Source organism: Colletotrichum lupini, chromosome 4 (assembly GCF_023278565.1).
Source record: "Colletotrichum lupini chromosome 4, complete sequence".
NCBI classification, from domain to species: domain Eukaryota; kingdom Fungi; phylum Ascomycota; class Sordariomycetes; order Glomerellales; family Glomerellaceae; genus Colletotrichum; species Colletotrichum lupini.
This window is the reverse complement of record NC_064677.1, coordinates 6443041-6458040: the sequence shown is the minus strand read 5'-3', so window position 1 is coordinate 6458040 and position 15000 is coordinate 6443041. Positions and strand designations below refer to the sequence as shown.

General features: G+C 38.7%; 3 protein-coding genes across 3 annotated transcripts; all 3 read left to right on the top strand.

The window, feature by feature from the left end:
* Window positions 1-3606: 3606 nt before the first annotated feature.
* CLUP02_09024 (uncharacterized protein) lies at window positions 3607-3864 on the top strand (the record flags this gene model as incomplete). Its single annotated transcript, XM_049288005.1, has 1 exon — window positions 3607-3864. One exon carries the CDS (start codon window positions 3607-3609, stop codon window positions 3862-3864), a length of 258 nt encoding a protein of 85 aa, XP_049145149.1.
* Window positions 3865-5098: 1234 nt separating this feature from the next.
* Window positions 5099-8785, top strand: CLUP02_09023 (DHHC zinc finger domain-containing protein; the record flags this gene model as incomplete). Its single annotated transcript, XM_049288004.1, has 3 exons — window positions 5099-6391; window positions 6442-7129; window positions 8187-8785. 3 exons carry the CDS (start codon window positions 5099-5101, stop codon window positions 8783-8785), a joined length of 2580 nt encoding a protein of 859 aa, XP_049145148.1.
* A 775-nt stretch (window positions 8786-9560) lies between these two features.
* On the top strand, window positions 9561-10105 carry CLUP02_09022 (uncharacterized protein; the record flags this gene model as incomplete). Its single annotated transcript, XM_049288003.1, has 3 exons — window positions 9561-9727; window positions 9779-9943; window positions 10006-10105. 3 exons carry the CDS (start codon window positions 9561-9563, stop codon window positions 10103-10105), a joined length of 432 nt encoding a protein of 143 aa, XP_049145147.1.
* Window positions 10106-15000: the final 4895 nt, after the last annotated feature.

Sequence of the window (15000 nt, the reverse complement as noted above, 5' to 3'; positions counted from 1 at the left end):
TTAAAATAAAATTCCAGTTTGTTTTTGAGAATATTAATTATATTCTCTTTGGTTTTTGAGAATTCAACATCTCGAAAACCAGTAAAATCATCCGTAAACGGAATAGCGTAATTATTTCCACTAATAGTAGTAGGGGTAATTTTAACTGTATCAATACAGACCCTTTCTAGTGGAAATAATGCCCGATTATAGTTAATTTTAGGCTGTTGCCTAGTTAACTTAGCTGTAGTACAGCTCGGGCAATTTAGGTCTTTTTCCTTTAATTTGTCTAAAGGAATTCCCTTAGTTATTTTCGCAGTTTTTAATAAATAAGGGTAAGAAGGATGACCTAATTTTTCGTGCCATTCCTGGGTGATTGAATAGGCCTGATTATCTGAATTTTCAGATAAATAATCAGTATTTTTCTCTATATTACTATTATTAATAGTAATATTATGAAGAGAATTTTGAATGGATTCTAAAATATTTTTTAGATCCAAATACTGATTTTTAGGGTCCAAATCGTTTTGTTGGTACCCTGTAGTAGGCCTTCGATTTTTCCAAGCAATATTAAGGAAAAATCCATGCCTTTTGAAATCCAAATAAGCAAATACATTGCCCTCAGAATCCACTAAATAATTCTTTTCAATATATCCACCATTTTTGTAGTGTAATATACCTGAAAAGATATTAAGTGGGAATTCTGGAATATATAAGGTATTTTTTAACCTTATAGGTATAATTTTACCCCGTAAATAGATAGGTAAAATTAAGTCCCCAATACCCTGTGGGTAAACTGGGCCAGCTCCGGTTCGAATAGGGGGTAAATTGTCCCTATTATCGAAATTTTCGAATAAATCCATACTATTAGTAATATGGACTGTTGAACCCGTATCATACAACCACCTTTCAGTTGTATTTGTGCCCATATTAGCCGAATTATTGGTATTTTCTCCCGAAAGGCCCAAATTATCATTTGGAGTCGAGTTGGGTAATATATGAGGGAGAAAAGGTTGATAATTTTCATCAAGTGGGTCTATGGTATAGTGGTCGGAACCACTAACCATATAATTCCTTGATTGTAAGGGCTGAGGGTTCAAATCTCCATGTGGGCGTTGGTTTTTCGTAAAAAGATTGGGCTGGTTTGGTTGGTTTCGGGGCTGGTTTCGGGGTTGGTTTGGTTTGGGTTGATATGAGGGCTTATTTGAGGGCTTATTTGGGTAATTTGAGGGCTTATTTGGGTTGGTATTTGGGTTGGTATTTTGCTTATAATAAGTCTTAGACTTATTATACTTATTTCGAGAGTATTTATTACTCTTAATAGTATTACTAGACATAGGAGTATCGATTTCTCTCCTATTTTCGTCTAATATATCCGTAATAAGAGCCTCTAAAGTAGGGGCTCTTTAAGTCTTAAATTAGACCTTTGACGATCAGCCCAAATCGGAAAGATATTAGTTAGGGCTGATATAAAGACCGTTTTTTGGTCTATATCCTCAATAATAGCTCCTACGCTTTTTAATTTGGAAATATAGCTTTTAAATGAGCTAATAAACTCATTTAAGCTATTAAAATGCTCCAATCTAATAGCGTGGAATTCGAGGTATAATTGTTGACGTAGAACTGGTCCTGTACCCTCATAGGATGCTTTAAGGGTATTAAGAGCCTCTTTTGGATCAATTTGATCAAAAATAAGTGAAAGAGGCTCAGGTTGAATATTTTGCCTTATTAATAATAAGGATTGGGTTTTTTGCTCTTCAGTAATATTTTCATATTCGTTTTCAACTTCGAAATAGGTATTTAATTTCAAAAGTCGAAGATAAATATGAAGAGTAGAAAGCCAAGTAGTCCAATTTTGACTACCTTTTAGGCGTTGATTTTCAGGCATAAGGCAGCCTGTAATTGCCTTGATAATATCCGCCATTATATATATTTTAGAATATATATAATATAAATATATACTAGTATTGTTCCTAGTATAAATAAGCTTACTTTAAGCTTAGAATTCAAGCTTGTTTTTAAGCTTGAAAATAGACTTATTTTAAGTCTAAAAATATATATAAGAAAAAGTCTATTTTGACTTCTTTTTCTTATAAATAGATATTTAATAAAAGTAAGTATATAGTATAAAAAGGACTTACACTTCGTCTGCCTTTTTATATATATAAATCCTTTATTAAATATAAAGGTCGATTTCGAATTTTCGAATTCGAAAAAGTGATTTTGGGCGGAGTAAGATATCTCAATATATGAATATGCATATACCGGATAAAGGCATATACCTAAATGATAATAGGTATGATATAGGTAAATAAAAATAGAAGAGCTCGGATAAGTGAATAATATTCACTTAAGTAAATAAAACCTCAGTTATATAATAACTGGGCTCATAACCTCTAGCACGTATAGCTTTAACGAGGTAATGCGGGATATTCTTATATAGAATATGAAAAGTGAATATTCATATAGAAGCAAGAATATATGAATATAGGGGAAATAAGCGTATATAAAAGAGGTTTTTGTAATAAAGAGAGTAATATAGTTGAATTACTATATGAGAAGTTGCTTGCTTAACGAAAGGTCTAGGTAGGCAAATACACGCCTACATATAGGCATAAAAACCTCCTACTAGAATATTCCATTGCTTATTAATTATGATATAATTAATAAGCATATACGTAAGTGAATGCGTAATCGTAGTACGTAATTCCGCCTCGAGTAAATTCCAGATTATTCAGTTATCTTCCAGTACTTTCCACTGCTCACGTAAGCTTATATAAGCAGTATTGCTTACATAATCAATACCTATAATAATCTACAGAAATCGTAGATTAATATGGTATATAGTTTGCTTACGTAATATTGATAATAAGGCGAATAATAAGGTAAACAAAGTTACCTTCGTAACACTTTTTAATAAACTTTTAATACTATTTAAAATAATTATTTTTAAGTTATAAAAAGAAGTTAAAGTACCATATTAATACGGCCCTATTCGTTTTATTAGTATTAATAATACCCTTTTTAATATAGGATATATTAATAATACTTTATAACTATATTATTATATTTTATAAATTATACTTAATATTAGCGAGGATTTTAGTATTATTTACTAAGTTTTTTATTAAGGTCGTTATTATAAGGTTAGTTTAGTTATTAATATTTTAATAAGTATTTTAACTTAATTTAAAAGCTCTTATAGCTCTTAAGGAGAGGCTTTTAAGGGACTTATAATTAAACTTTTTATTTATTATAAGCGAAGCTATTATAATTAAAGTTATAGTAATTAAAGCTATAATAATTAAAGCTATAGCGTTACTTACGGACCTTAATAGTAAGTAGTTAGTAATATAATTATCTTTTTTTTATAATAAGCTTAAAAAAGTATTTTAATTTAAGTACTAAGTAAGTACTATATTATTTTATTAAAACTATATTCTTATACTTATAACTTAGAAAGAATTAACTTTCTTCGATAACAAGGTACTTAGACCCCAGATGGTTAGGGTATCCCATGTTTGAGCAGACAAGCCATAATGTACGGATAGTGAACGGGACCGCATTGGTGCTGACAATGGCGGCATAATCGCATTCTCCTACATGTTGAAGCAGTGAATTTCATGGATGAGGATCGGATTCAAGACGTCTCATTCACTGCGGTGCATGCTTGGATTGTGTGCGATTGGCCCTGTTCGTGCCGTGTCCCAAGCATTTCCCTGGCGATGCTGCTCGGGCGAAAGCGTTCCGAGCGAGGACCAACCCAGCAGATTAAAGAGATCATTCCGGGAACCCTCAGCGTTGCAGCAGTTCAACGGCATTCAGCGGAAGGGCGAGACGCGTCTTAAGCCACGGAATATAAGCAAGACCAAAACAACGGTTTAGCATTCCTCACATATCAGCGATGAGAGTGGAGGAACGGGAGGCTGAGAAACATCGCCAGTTTAGGCTCGTAGAGACTGGAGAGTAAATCAAAGGCTAGAACAACCATGGCCTGTGCGTTTCATGCTAACTGCTATCCCGTACTGGTGGTGTCCGACTGTCCGTAGGGCAAAGGCATCGAAGACGGGTACCTGAGCGAAAGACACGCTCCTTCGTCCGCCGTGCTCCCCATCTCATCACCCCGGCACTGCAGCCATCGCGGCGCCGCGTGCTGTTGGCCTGTTGCTGCTGTAGCAATTTAAAGCTGGGACCCAGATCCGGCAATTGTAATTAAATTGGCCTGGCCTAGTTGCACCGGCGCCTGCATAAAAACGCGGCCAAAGCCGTTTCGCAGGGGGCTTGAGCGCAGGCACTATCGTGAAGAACACGTAATACAGGCGGAGGGATGTTAGTGATGACATACGGCAGCTACATCCTGCACTATCTGAGCTTAACCAAATCAGGGTTCTATGCAACCTTCCACATGCACAAAGCACGGATACCCAGGTTATGCCGCCCCTTACATTGGGTCGCAGTATCCGTATGGTAAAGCCTTGCAGCGAATCCAGCCCAGCATACCCAAGAAAAACCCCCCCGTTCGACTTGCGCTGCGGTGCTCCAATCCAATCCTTCTCCATCGCTGTTGGGCAATCCATGCCTGGACTGGGTCGCTTTCTGGTCTCGAAAAAGCAACACCAGGCACAAGACGAGACTCTGAGTCTTGTCCGACGTCTTCTTCGCTTCGCTCATTCACGGCTCGCTCGCCATCCCAACCTTCCTTTCTCCGTCTCTCTCTCCCACTCTCTCTACACGATACAATACGACAAACGATACCAACCGACTCACTCCCTCGCCTTAATACACGGGCCTTTTCCTATTCCTTTGCACGACCTCTTTTTAATACCACATTCCGACCGCAGACTTTTGCGCTTCGGCCTTTTCCAAACCTTCCACGATCCAGTCTCCGAACCTACCGAACCCTTCGTCCCGCGCGATAGTCATCACAACCTCACGTCAAAGCGCCGATTTCAAGACCGACCACCACCCTCCCCCCCGGCCGCTCTTGACAAGCTCTTCTCCCAACCTCACGATACCCTTTTATCAACACGTCAAAAAAGCGACATGTTATAGTGGAGGAAACTTGCGAACTTTCCAACATCATTGCGCCGCCGATCCGCCTGCGACATCAGCGCTCAAAATGACTTCAAAAGAACGGGCCGGTGGGCCTAGCACGCCAACCGACGATGGCGGCTTTCCGAAACCCCAATTTCCTGGACGCTCCGACCGACCAGGCCCGCCGAGTATCATCTCGTCGCGAATGACCGACATCGCGTCCGACGACGGCGGGGACGCTGTAGCCCAGACCTTGTCCGAAAATCCGCGCAGAAAATCTGGTCTGGCTTCAGAAACTGTGTCACGGCCAGGGACGGCCAAGACAGGCATGTCTGGACCCCTCGAAGGCCGGAGACGGGGTCCGCCCCCACGAATGAATTACATTACCAGTCTCAACGAGAAGAGGGGAAGCATCGGAGGCGGTAGTACCGCTGGTTCGATCAGCAGCAGACCGCCTAGCTCGACAAGTCGAAGTCATGTTCCGTCTCTTACGTCTTCAGCCTTCTTTCGTCCCATGAGTTCCCAAAAGCTGCAAGCCCAGCGTGGTGGTTCACGACCTGCGACCCGTCAGCAACCTACATTGGAGGATACCGAACCTACACCCGAACACAACCAGAGTGCCGCCGCAGCAGCAGCTGTAGCCAGTGGAGGACCAAATGCTCGGCACAGCGTCATCTCAAACCCGGTTTCGAATCCCGTTGCGCGCCTCCAGCGGCAGCTTAGCGACGACGACAACATGAGACCACCTCCGTCTCGCGGAACCGAATACACCGACCAAGGAACGTACGATCTAATCACCGCCAACACGAGCCCGACTCATGGTCACTATGCTGCCGGTAGTATGTCCGAGAGCGTCACGCCGCTGCAACGGAACCAGCGCAATAGCCGAAACCTGAGCGTCAATGTCGACAGGGGCTTCAGAGAACGAGGCAATCAACCTAGCCCTATCAAATCGCCGCGATCTTTCCGCTCAAGTTTCTTGCTGCCAGGCAGAAGTGACCAGAACAAGTCTAACCGGACTCTACCTGGCGGCGAAAAGCTTTCATCGACCGCATCCACGCCGCAGCTCAACCCCGTAGACTCTTCGAGACCCGCCGACAAGAACAACTTGAAGAAGTCCAAGACAAACCTTGGCTATGTTTTCCAGTACTTCGAAGGCAATACTGTCTTCTGCTTGGGAGGGCGATTCCAGAACACCAAGCATCGGCCAGTCAACGTAGCCACTGGGCTGTTCATCATTATTCCCGCCGTCCTATTCTTCGTCTTCTCAGCCCCTTGGATATGGCATAACATCAGTCCTGCCATCCCAATCACTTTCGGATACGTCTTCTACATTTGCATTTCCTCGTTCCTCCACGCATCCCTGTCGGACCCAGGCGTAAGTTGTGACACCCTTACTTCGGTAAAAATATAGCTAACCGCGCATAGATTTTGCCGCGAAACCTTCATGCCTTTCCACCGGCTGATTCGACAGAGGATCCTCTCCGGCTCGGGCCTCCGACCAACGACTGGACGCTGATCAAGTCAGCAGAGTCAGCCACGGCCGCCATGGAAGTTCCAGTAAAACATTGTAGAACATGTAACATTTGGCGGCCTCCTCGGGCTCATCACTGCCGACTTTGCGATAACTGCATCGAGACCCACGATCACCACTGCGTTTGGCTCAACAACTGTGTCGGAAAACGCAATTACCGATATTTCTTTGCTTTCGTCTCCTCGGCAACCTTCCTCTCTCTCTACCTCCTTGGCGCCTCTCTAGGCCACATTCTCGTACACATGCACCGATCCGATATTTCCTTTGGTAAATCCATCGACGACTTCCGCGTTCCCTTCGCTATGGTCATCTACGGCTTTATTGCCTTCTTATACCCTGCTGCCCTCATGGGCTACCACATCTTCCTCATGGCTCGAGGCGAAACAACCAGAGAGTACATCAACTCTCACAAGTTCATCAAGGCAGAGCGGTTCCGAGCCTTCACTCAGGGCAGCATGCTCAAGAACTGGATCGTCGTCCTCTGCCGACCGAGGCCTCCTACCTACTACCAATTCAAGAAGAGGTATATTGGTGGTGATCAACGCCTCGGTGCTCTCCGGGATCAGAAGGTCGACATTCAGGGTATGGAAATGCAGAACGTCAGACCAACGACAGGGTTTCAAGGACCCGTCTCCTTGCGCAACGAAACAAGCACTACCGCGACATAATTACCCATTTCTTTGATTGTTTTCTGCGTGGCGTTGTTTAGGAGCCATCATACGTTTAAACGGATCCTGGATACCTGTAATGTATGTTTTCTATTATACCCGGCTTTACCTATCAAAGCAGGTAAACAGACATAAAACGCCGGTTCTCTCCCTTGAGGCAGGGGACGAGAGCCCGTATTATTTTTCATCGCGGCAATGCGCTACGATATCGGAGCCAGTACATAGACGTTTGGCGCAAATTACTGCGCTTGTAACAAATGCTAGTTCATACCCCGAGCTGAAAGCTTCCATGTTCGCGTGACGTGTGTCTTTAGTTCCTGAATCACAGCTGCTTGCCTTTGGCAATCAACGATCAAACACGCTTCCACATCACCACTATGCTCAAGCAAGCCGAGACTGTGAATCACTAATTCGTGCAACCTTTGACAAACATATAAATAGGCTTGGTACTTTGCCATATCACCTACCTCGGAATTCCACTTACACACCGGACAACAGGAACAACAACCAACAGCATCAGTCAACAGAAAAGAAGCTCTTGAATTCTCAGAAGTTTCATATGGTCTAGGCCGAGAGCGATCAAGATACAATGGCCTACGTATTCGACGGATACTCCGAAGCCAGCTCCGGTCGGAACACACCTCGCGGCCAGCAAGGCCCTGGCTCTGGAGGGGGAGGAGGCCGCCAGCAGCGTGGCTATGGGCATGGGGATATACCCGTCGGTGGCCTACCCGGAGGGATCTACTACGGTACGGGTCGCTTTTACGAGGAGAATCTGCGTAACGAGCAGCGGCGGCGGCAAGAGCAACAGCAAGAACGAGAACAGAATCAACAGCGACACAGGCACGATCCACAATGGCAACCAGAAGAGGAAGGTGAGCAGCAGCATCAACACGATCAACAGCAGCAGCATCAGCCTCCGCGGTATCCCGCTTTTGGTGGCTTCAGCCAAGCGAACGGCTCTGGACAAGATAATGATCGTGTGAGAGAGGCTTCTGCTGCTGCGAGGGCGTTCCTTGAAGCGCTGCAGAGAGAGCACTGGCGGCGGAGACAGCAGCAGGCTGATGCTAGAGGCGGTGGATTTGGTTTGGGCCCTGGTGATGGGTTTGGGGAGATGGGTGACGATGACTTTGGGCCGACTGAGGAGATTCGGTTTGAGGATTTGTTCGGGGATATCTTTGGAAGTTTCGGTGGAGGCGGTGCTGGTTCGTTCGATCCTCGTCCCGGCCCCGGCTCCGGCTCTGGACCTGAACCTGACCAGGGCCGTACCGATGGGCCTGGCGGTCAAGGTGGTGGTGGGGGAGAAGGCAATCCCGGCCCCGAACCAGCAACTTCTGGACCCGGTGGAAACGGCGGTGCCTTCCGGTCGAGCTATGGACCCCCGCCAGGTCACTACGGAGGTGGATGGTACGGGTACGGTCCCGCGTTTGGGGAAGCGGCGCGTGCTCGACGAGGAGGGGCGGGGATGACCTTTGCTGATCTCTTTGAGCTTTATCAAAGCTGGCCTGGTCCGGATAATTCGTTTGGGGATTATGACGAGTCGGGAAACATGCCTCATGCATACTTTTGATCTTTGGGGGTTTGAGGCGTTGATTGGAGTTGGAGAGTTCATGATGATTTAGGGGTACATCGAGAGTCGAGTACCAAGTAAGGCACTCGAGTAACTAGCCAAGAGTTCAATGTTACGAAAAATATAATGATGCGAACTGACTATGTCCCGGTGTGATACCTTGTCTTTGCTGGTAATACGGGTGATTCAATGTACAGACTGCGATCTCGATCATCTCATTCTGACCGCCGTCAAAGCGAACACCACTTTACGTGGATCACAGACACTGCATGGATCGCGTAGCTATAGAAGGGAATCGAGAGCCAAGTTCATTATTGTTAAGGGGATTTGCGGTCTTCGGATTCGGAGAGGCGCGAGGTCCACACAGCCTCCAAATGCTGTGCCCCCAACTCGGCGCAGCAGGGCGCGATCATGTCCATTTCTTTCCAACGATATGTCTTAAACATACCGTACATGCCTACCCGGCTTACGGCCGAAGAAATTCCAGCCTGTGCAACCATCCTGCTGCCAAATTGAGAAGTCAACATCTCAAAATTGGCCTCTTCCCGCAAGCCCATTCGATCTTGCATGCTAGTGAACTTACCTAACTCGACAAGGCTGACATGAAATCTTGCTCACACAAGCGTTGAGACTAGACGCTATATCCTCGATTGGGGAACTTTCAAGAGACTTAAATACGCCTTGTAATCATTCTCATCTCTTCATACTGCTTGGAATCTTGCTTTCTTCGTCCGGAGCTCGCCTACTATCCGTATCTCAGACCATAGCCCGCACTATGAGCACCCTCTCGAAGTCCCAAAGTGTCCGCGCGGGCAAGACATATGCAACTGAAAAGGATTGGCACCGTATGCAGCCTACTATTACCAAGCTCTATCGAGATGAGAATAGATCCCTGAGACAAGTTAGCGAGATCATGGAATCCCACTATCATTTCTATGCAACGTAAGTCAACATCAAATCACAGCTATAACTTTCTAACTGAACCTCGTCCAGAACTAAGATGTACAAGTCAAGACTGAGTACGTGGAAGCTAGACAAGAAACTTAAAGAAGCCGAAGTAATGGTGATGCTTCGACAAAAGGAGGACCGCGACGCTGCAGGGAAGCGCTCGCAATTCTTTCTCCGAGGCCAAGAAGTCAACTGGGAACGGGTGATGCAGTATCTGAAACATAGACCCGACCTACAAGATACGTCTAGCGTCGATATTGCAAGATATCTAGATACGAGTTTAGACATCACATGCTCTACACCCTCGCCGACCTTACTCAAAAACGAAATTCCCCGTCGGATAGAACTGTATTCAGATCTGCGCCTGCTTGACAACTCCATAAGGATTATCCATTCCTACTGTTGGATTACGAGGCAGAAAAGGGGCCCTATTAGGTAGTTAGGTAGGGGTAGTAGGTAGGCAGTCTGGGCCCGTGCAGACGGACCCTTCTACCTACCTATACCCACTAAGGGACCGCGGGCTCTGCCCACGATCTTCCCCTCTTATACACACGCAATAGACCTATACTAACCTATTAACCTAGTTATAACTAAAAGGTCTAACCTACCTATATATATACTAATACTAATTAATAATTAAATTATATATATATTTCTACCGTAAGTTAATAAGGATATAACTATAAAAAAAATAGCTTCGACTTATTTTACTAACTATTTTAACTTATTAACTTAGTTCTATTTATTTAATTAATAATAAGCGGCCTAGTTTATATTACCTTAGCTCTCTTTTATTATTACTAACTAATAACTAATTAACTAGTTATAGGCTATTAAGAGCGCGCTTTATTATATACGATCTCTTTTATTAAAACTACTATTATAAAAAAATTAACTACTTTATTATTATTATTAACCTCGCTTCTATTATTAATATTATCTCCGCTAGCCTTATTACTATTACTAACTTCTCTTTAATCGAACCGCTTATAAAAGAATTTATTTTAAATATATTATAACTAAGCGCTACTTTAAATTAGTAATAAGTAAGAAGAGATTAATTATTAAAAAATTAATCCGACGATCGCTAATATACTAGCGCTTAGTAATAATAAAACCTTCGGAATTATAAATACGTTAATAGCAAATCTCTTACTAATAGTAAAGTATTTTAAAATACTAAGGAAAAGAAAAGATCTTAATAATAGTAATAGTAAGGATCTATTTTATATTATTAATAAATCTACCTCTTTCTAACCTAACGGAAGCTCCGAGACTAAATTAGTAAAATAAAGTACGAGAAATACTAAAAGGAATCGCTAATTAGTAGCTAATAGAATCCTCTATTTACTATTAAAAGTACGGTTATAAAAGACCTTTCTTCCCTTTCTATAACCTTCTACTAACTTTAATAATTTTTTATTTATATACCTCGTTAAAAGAGCAGAATTTTCTAATTAATAATAGTAGCCCGCTTACCGCTATTAAAACGATCGCTATAACCGACTTATTACTCCTTTTAACTTAATTAACGTTATACTATAATTATAATATAATAATTATATCTTATAATAATCTTTTACTATATAACTTACTTCGTAAATATATTATAATAACCGCTAGCCTTAATAATAAGTAAGAAGGGTCTAATAATTAGTTAATATTACCTCTAGCCTACTTATACTCTTAAATTATAGAACTATACTTAATTTTAATTTATTAATAAGACTATGTTAACCTAACTTAATAGGGCTTATTTAATATTATACTTACCCTTATAAATAATAAAAAGCTTAATACCTTTATTTTTTATATAATAAGATATTACTATTGAGACGGCCTAATGGGCAAGGAGCTATAAAAGGATTTTAAAACCGACTTTTAAAATTAAGAAATAGGGGACTTTTTAAAAATAAAAAGTATAATTCTTAAAAAGCTAAGAGACTTTTTTATAAATAACGGTATTAATTTAATAATTAAAGATCGTAATTAAATAATCAAAAAGATTATTAGCGCCCTTAATACTTAATACTTCCCTACTTAGACTTTTAAAAAGATCGTAGCCTACCGTAACTATATTAAATATTTTAATATATTATATTATAATCCTTACTTTTTTTATTTATTACTCCTATAGTTAGTAAATACTAACGATCTTATTTAATAAGCTAGAGAAATAGTAAGGGAATTTATATAACCTTAACTTACTTAATCTTAGTAATTAAAATTCCGACCTTAGCCTTACTATTAACTAACCGACTTATTACCTCTTTAAAAAGAAAAAGAGGAAGAATTAGAGAATAAAGTTATTATTACTTAATAATAAAATCTACCCTATTAAATACTATACTTCGATATAAAAACTAAAGACGATATTATACCTAATACTTACTAATTAATTAACCTTACTAAGCTTTACGATAATAAAAATAAGTATAGTAATAAGAAGTACGATATTTTTAATAAAAAGCTTCGGATTTTTAAAGTATTATACTAACTGGTAAGAATTAGCGGATAATATTATTTTAATACTTTTTTAAATATACTTAAAAAAAGGGCGTTAACTTTTTATTTTAATTAACTTAGTAGTACTTTTAACTTACTTAGCTTTAATATAATATACTAGAGGACCTAAGAATACTTTAAGCCGCTTATAAGCTATTAGAACTACCTCGCTAAGCTTTATAACCTCTATTAATATTCTATAGTTCGTAAGAACCTAAGTAAGTTAAATTAATAAATTTTATAGCCGCTAATTAACTATATTATAATCCTTTATAAAGTACTAGCTACTTAAAGATTTATTTTTAATATAAGTAATTAACTCTTTTACTACGTAAGTAGTATATTAAAATATAGACTTATTATATTTAACTTAGTACTTATATTTATTAATATCTACTACTAGCTTAGTACTTTAATTAATATTATAAAAAGAGAGCGTAACCGTAGTAAGTAGTAATAATATTTCTAAGACCGTACTTATAATAAAGAGGTCCCCGCTACTTACTAAACCGACCGTACTTATAATAGCTTTAGTAAAGAGACCCGATTTAATAAGCAAAATTAACGCAGCCGTGGCACTACTAATAAAAAGTATTTCGTTTATTATAAAACCGGTTATTAGTTAACTAACTACTTAGAAAAAGAATAACGTTAAGTATATAAGAAGTATAAAGATAATAAAAAAAGAAATAAAAGATCTATACCGAGCTTATACTTATAGTTCTTTACTTTTTATAAAAGAACCGCCCTTATTAATAATAACGATAATAATAATACTATAATCTAATACTTTAATAGCCTCGATTTTAACTATAAAGATAACTATAAGGACGAAGTTTAGATCTTAATAATATACTTTACGACTACTATTAGTAGCAAAACCTTTATAAATATCCTCGCTACTTAAGTAATAAAGCATAGTTTTATTAATACTACTTTTATTAATAAGTTAACTAAGCTTACGGAACTAACGACCTCTTTTTTATTAAATAAGAAGTACTCGTTAGGGGATTTTTAAAGTATTATACTTAATACTAGCGCTACGGAATTCTTAACTATAGGCTACCCTTAACTCCTCGTATTATAGTAATAACGACCCGAAGTTATTTTTAATACTTCTAGAGCTAGCGAGGTAAGTATTTAATTTAATAATAGTAAACCCGTAAAGTTATTAAGATTTACGGTCGTTAGTACCTTATTTAGTAATATTATTTTTTATATCTTACTAACTAATACTCCTTTTTTATACTACCTAAGGGATATAAATAAGCTAGGAGTATACTTTAATAATATTAATAACTTACTAATTAAGAGAGATATTATAATACTTATTATTTATAAATAGGGATACCCTTAGCTTTTACTCCTTAATAATAAAAAAGCTATTATTAACTACCTAACGGAGGGTAAATTACGCTACTTATATTAGCGCTTCGGCTACTCTTTAGTTCCTCGTTTCCTAAAGCTACTTTACTAATTTAGTAACGATATAGAGATCGTAGCCCTCGAGAAGCTTACGAAGATTTATTAATAATACTAACTTAACGCTACTACTCCTAGCTAATTTAAATTCACCCTATAAAATAATTACGATTTTAATTATAAAGTCGTAATTAATATAATATACTTAATAAATTATAAAGGTACTAACTAACTAGTGCTTTATGTTATTAATACTACTACTTCTTTCTAAGTAATAAGGTTCCTCGCGGATATAACTACGAAGTATATATAAGAGGCTCTTTAGTTATATTAAATCGACGTCTACCTCGGTCCGCCGGACTAGATTATTATAAATACTAATAAGAACTTTAGTACTATAGAGTTTAAATCTTTTATTAAATCTATATTTATTAAAGTTAAAAAAGTACTTATCGAAGCTTATAATAGTATTAATAAGGCTAAGAAATACTATGCGGTACTTAAAAAGGTATACGATATTATTTAAAATAAGTACTTATTAATAAGCGTAGAGGCTATACTTTAGGCCGTAATTAAGGTAGTTAACGATATAATTAGCCTAAATAGCCTCGTTCTTATACTCCTTATTTTCGGAGCTTTTCTACGCACTTCTAACAAATCTTTACCGTTACTAAATATTACCTAACGTATAGAAGTAGTTAAGAAAGTAATAAGGGAAGTCCGTAGACTTTATATTAATAAGTAAGTAAGCGAGGTACTAGCTATTTAAAACGGATTAAATATCTCTTATATTATTAATTTATTATTATAGTTAAATATTAAAGTCTAGTAAGAAGGTAAGGGATAGAAAGGCCTATTTAAGCTCGTTTTAATAAATAGTATTACTTACGTAATAAAATTACCTTATGGCTTAATAAGCTTCTAGGCTATTATAATTAAACCCTAGTATTTAAAAGAGGTCGACCCCGAGCCGCTAGTTATAATAATAGAGTACGTTAACTACTTACTAATCCCCGTAATTAACTAGCTAACTAATAATAGTATTACTATAAATAAAGTCCTTAATAAGATCGTCGTTATAATTAATAACAACCTTTTATTATAAAATAAGAGGATTAGAAAAATATTAATACGGCGCGGCTATAGTAATATTTTTATAACTATAACTTATTTTATATTTAAAAAAGAGGTAAATTTTAAGCTAGTTACTAAGCTCTATAATAAGGGTATTATTATTACCCTAAGAGTACTTTTTATAAAATTTATTAATAAAGAGCTTTTAGGACTAGTAAAAAGAGGGGTAATTAAATTTATTTAACTTAGCCCTAAATATAAAGATA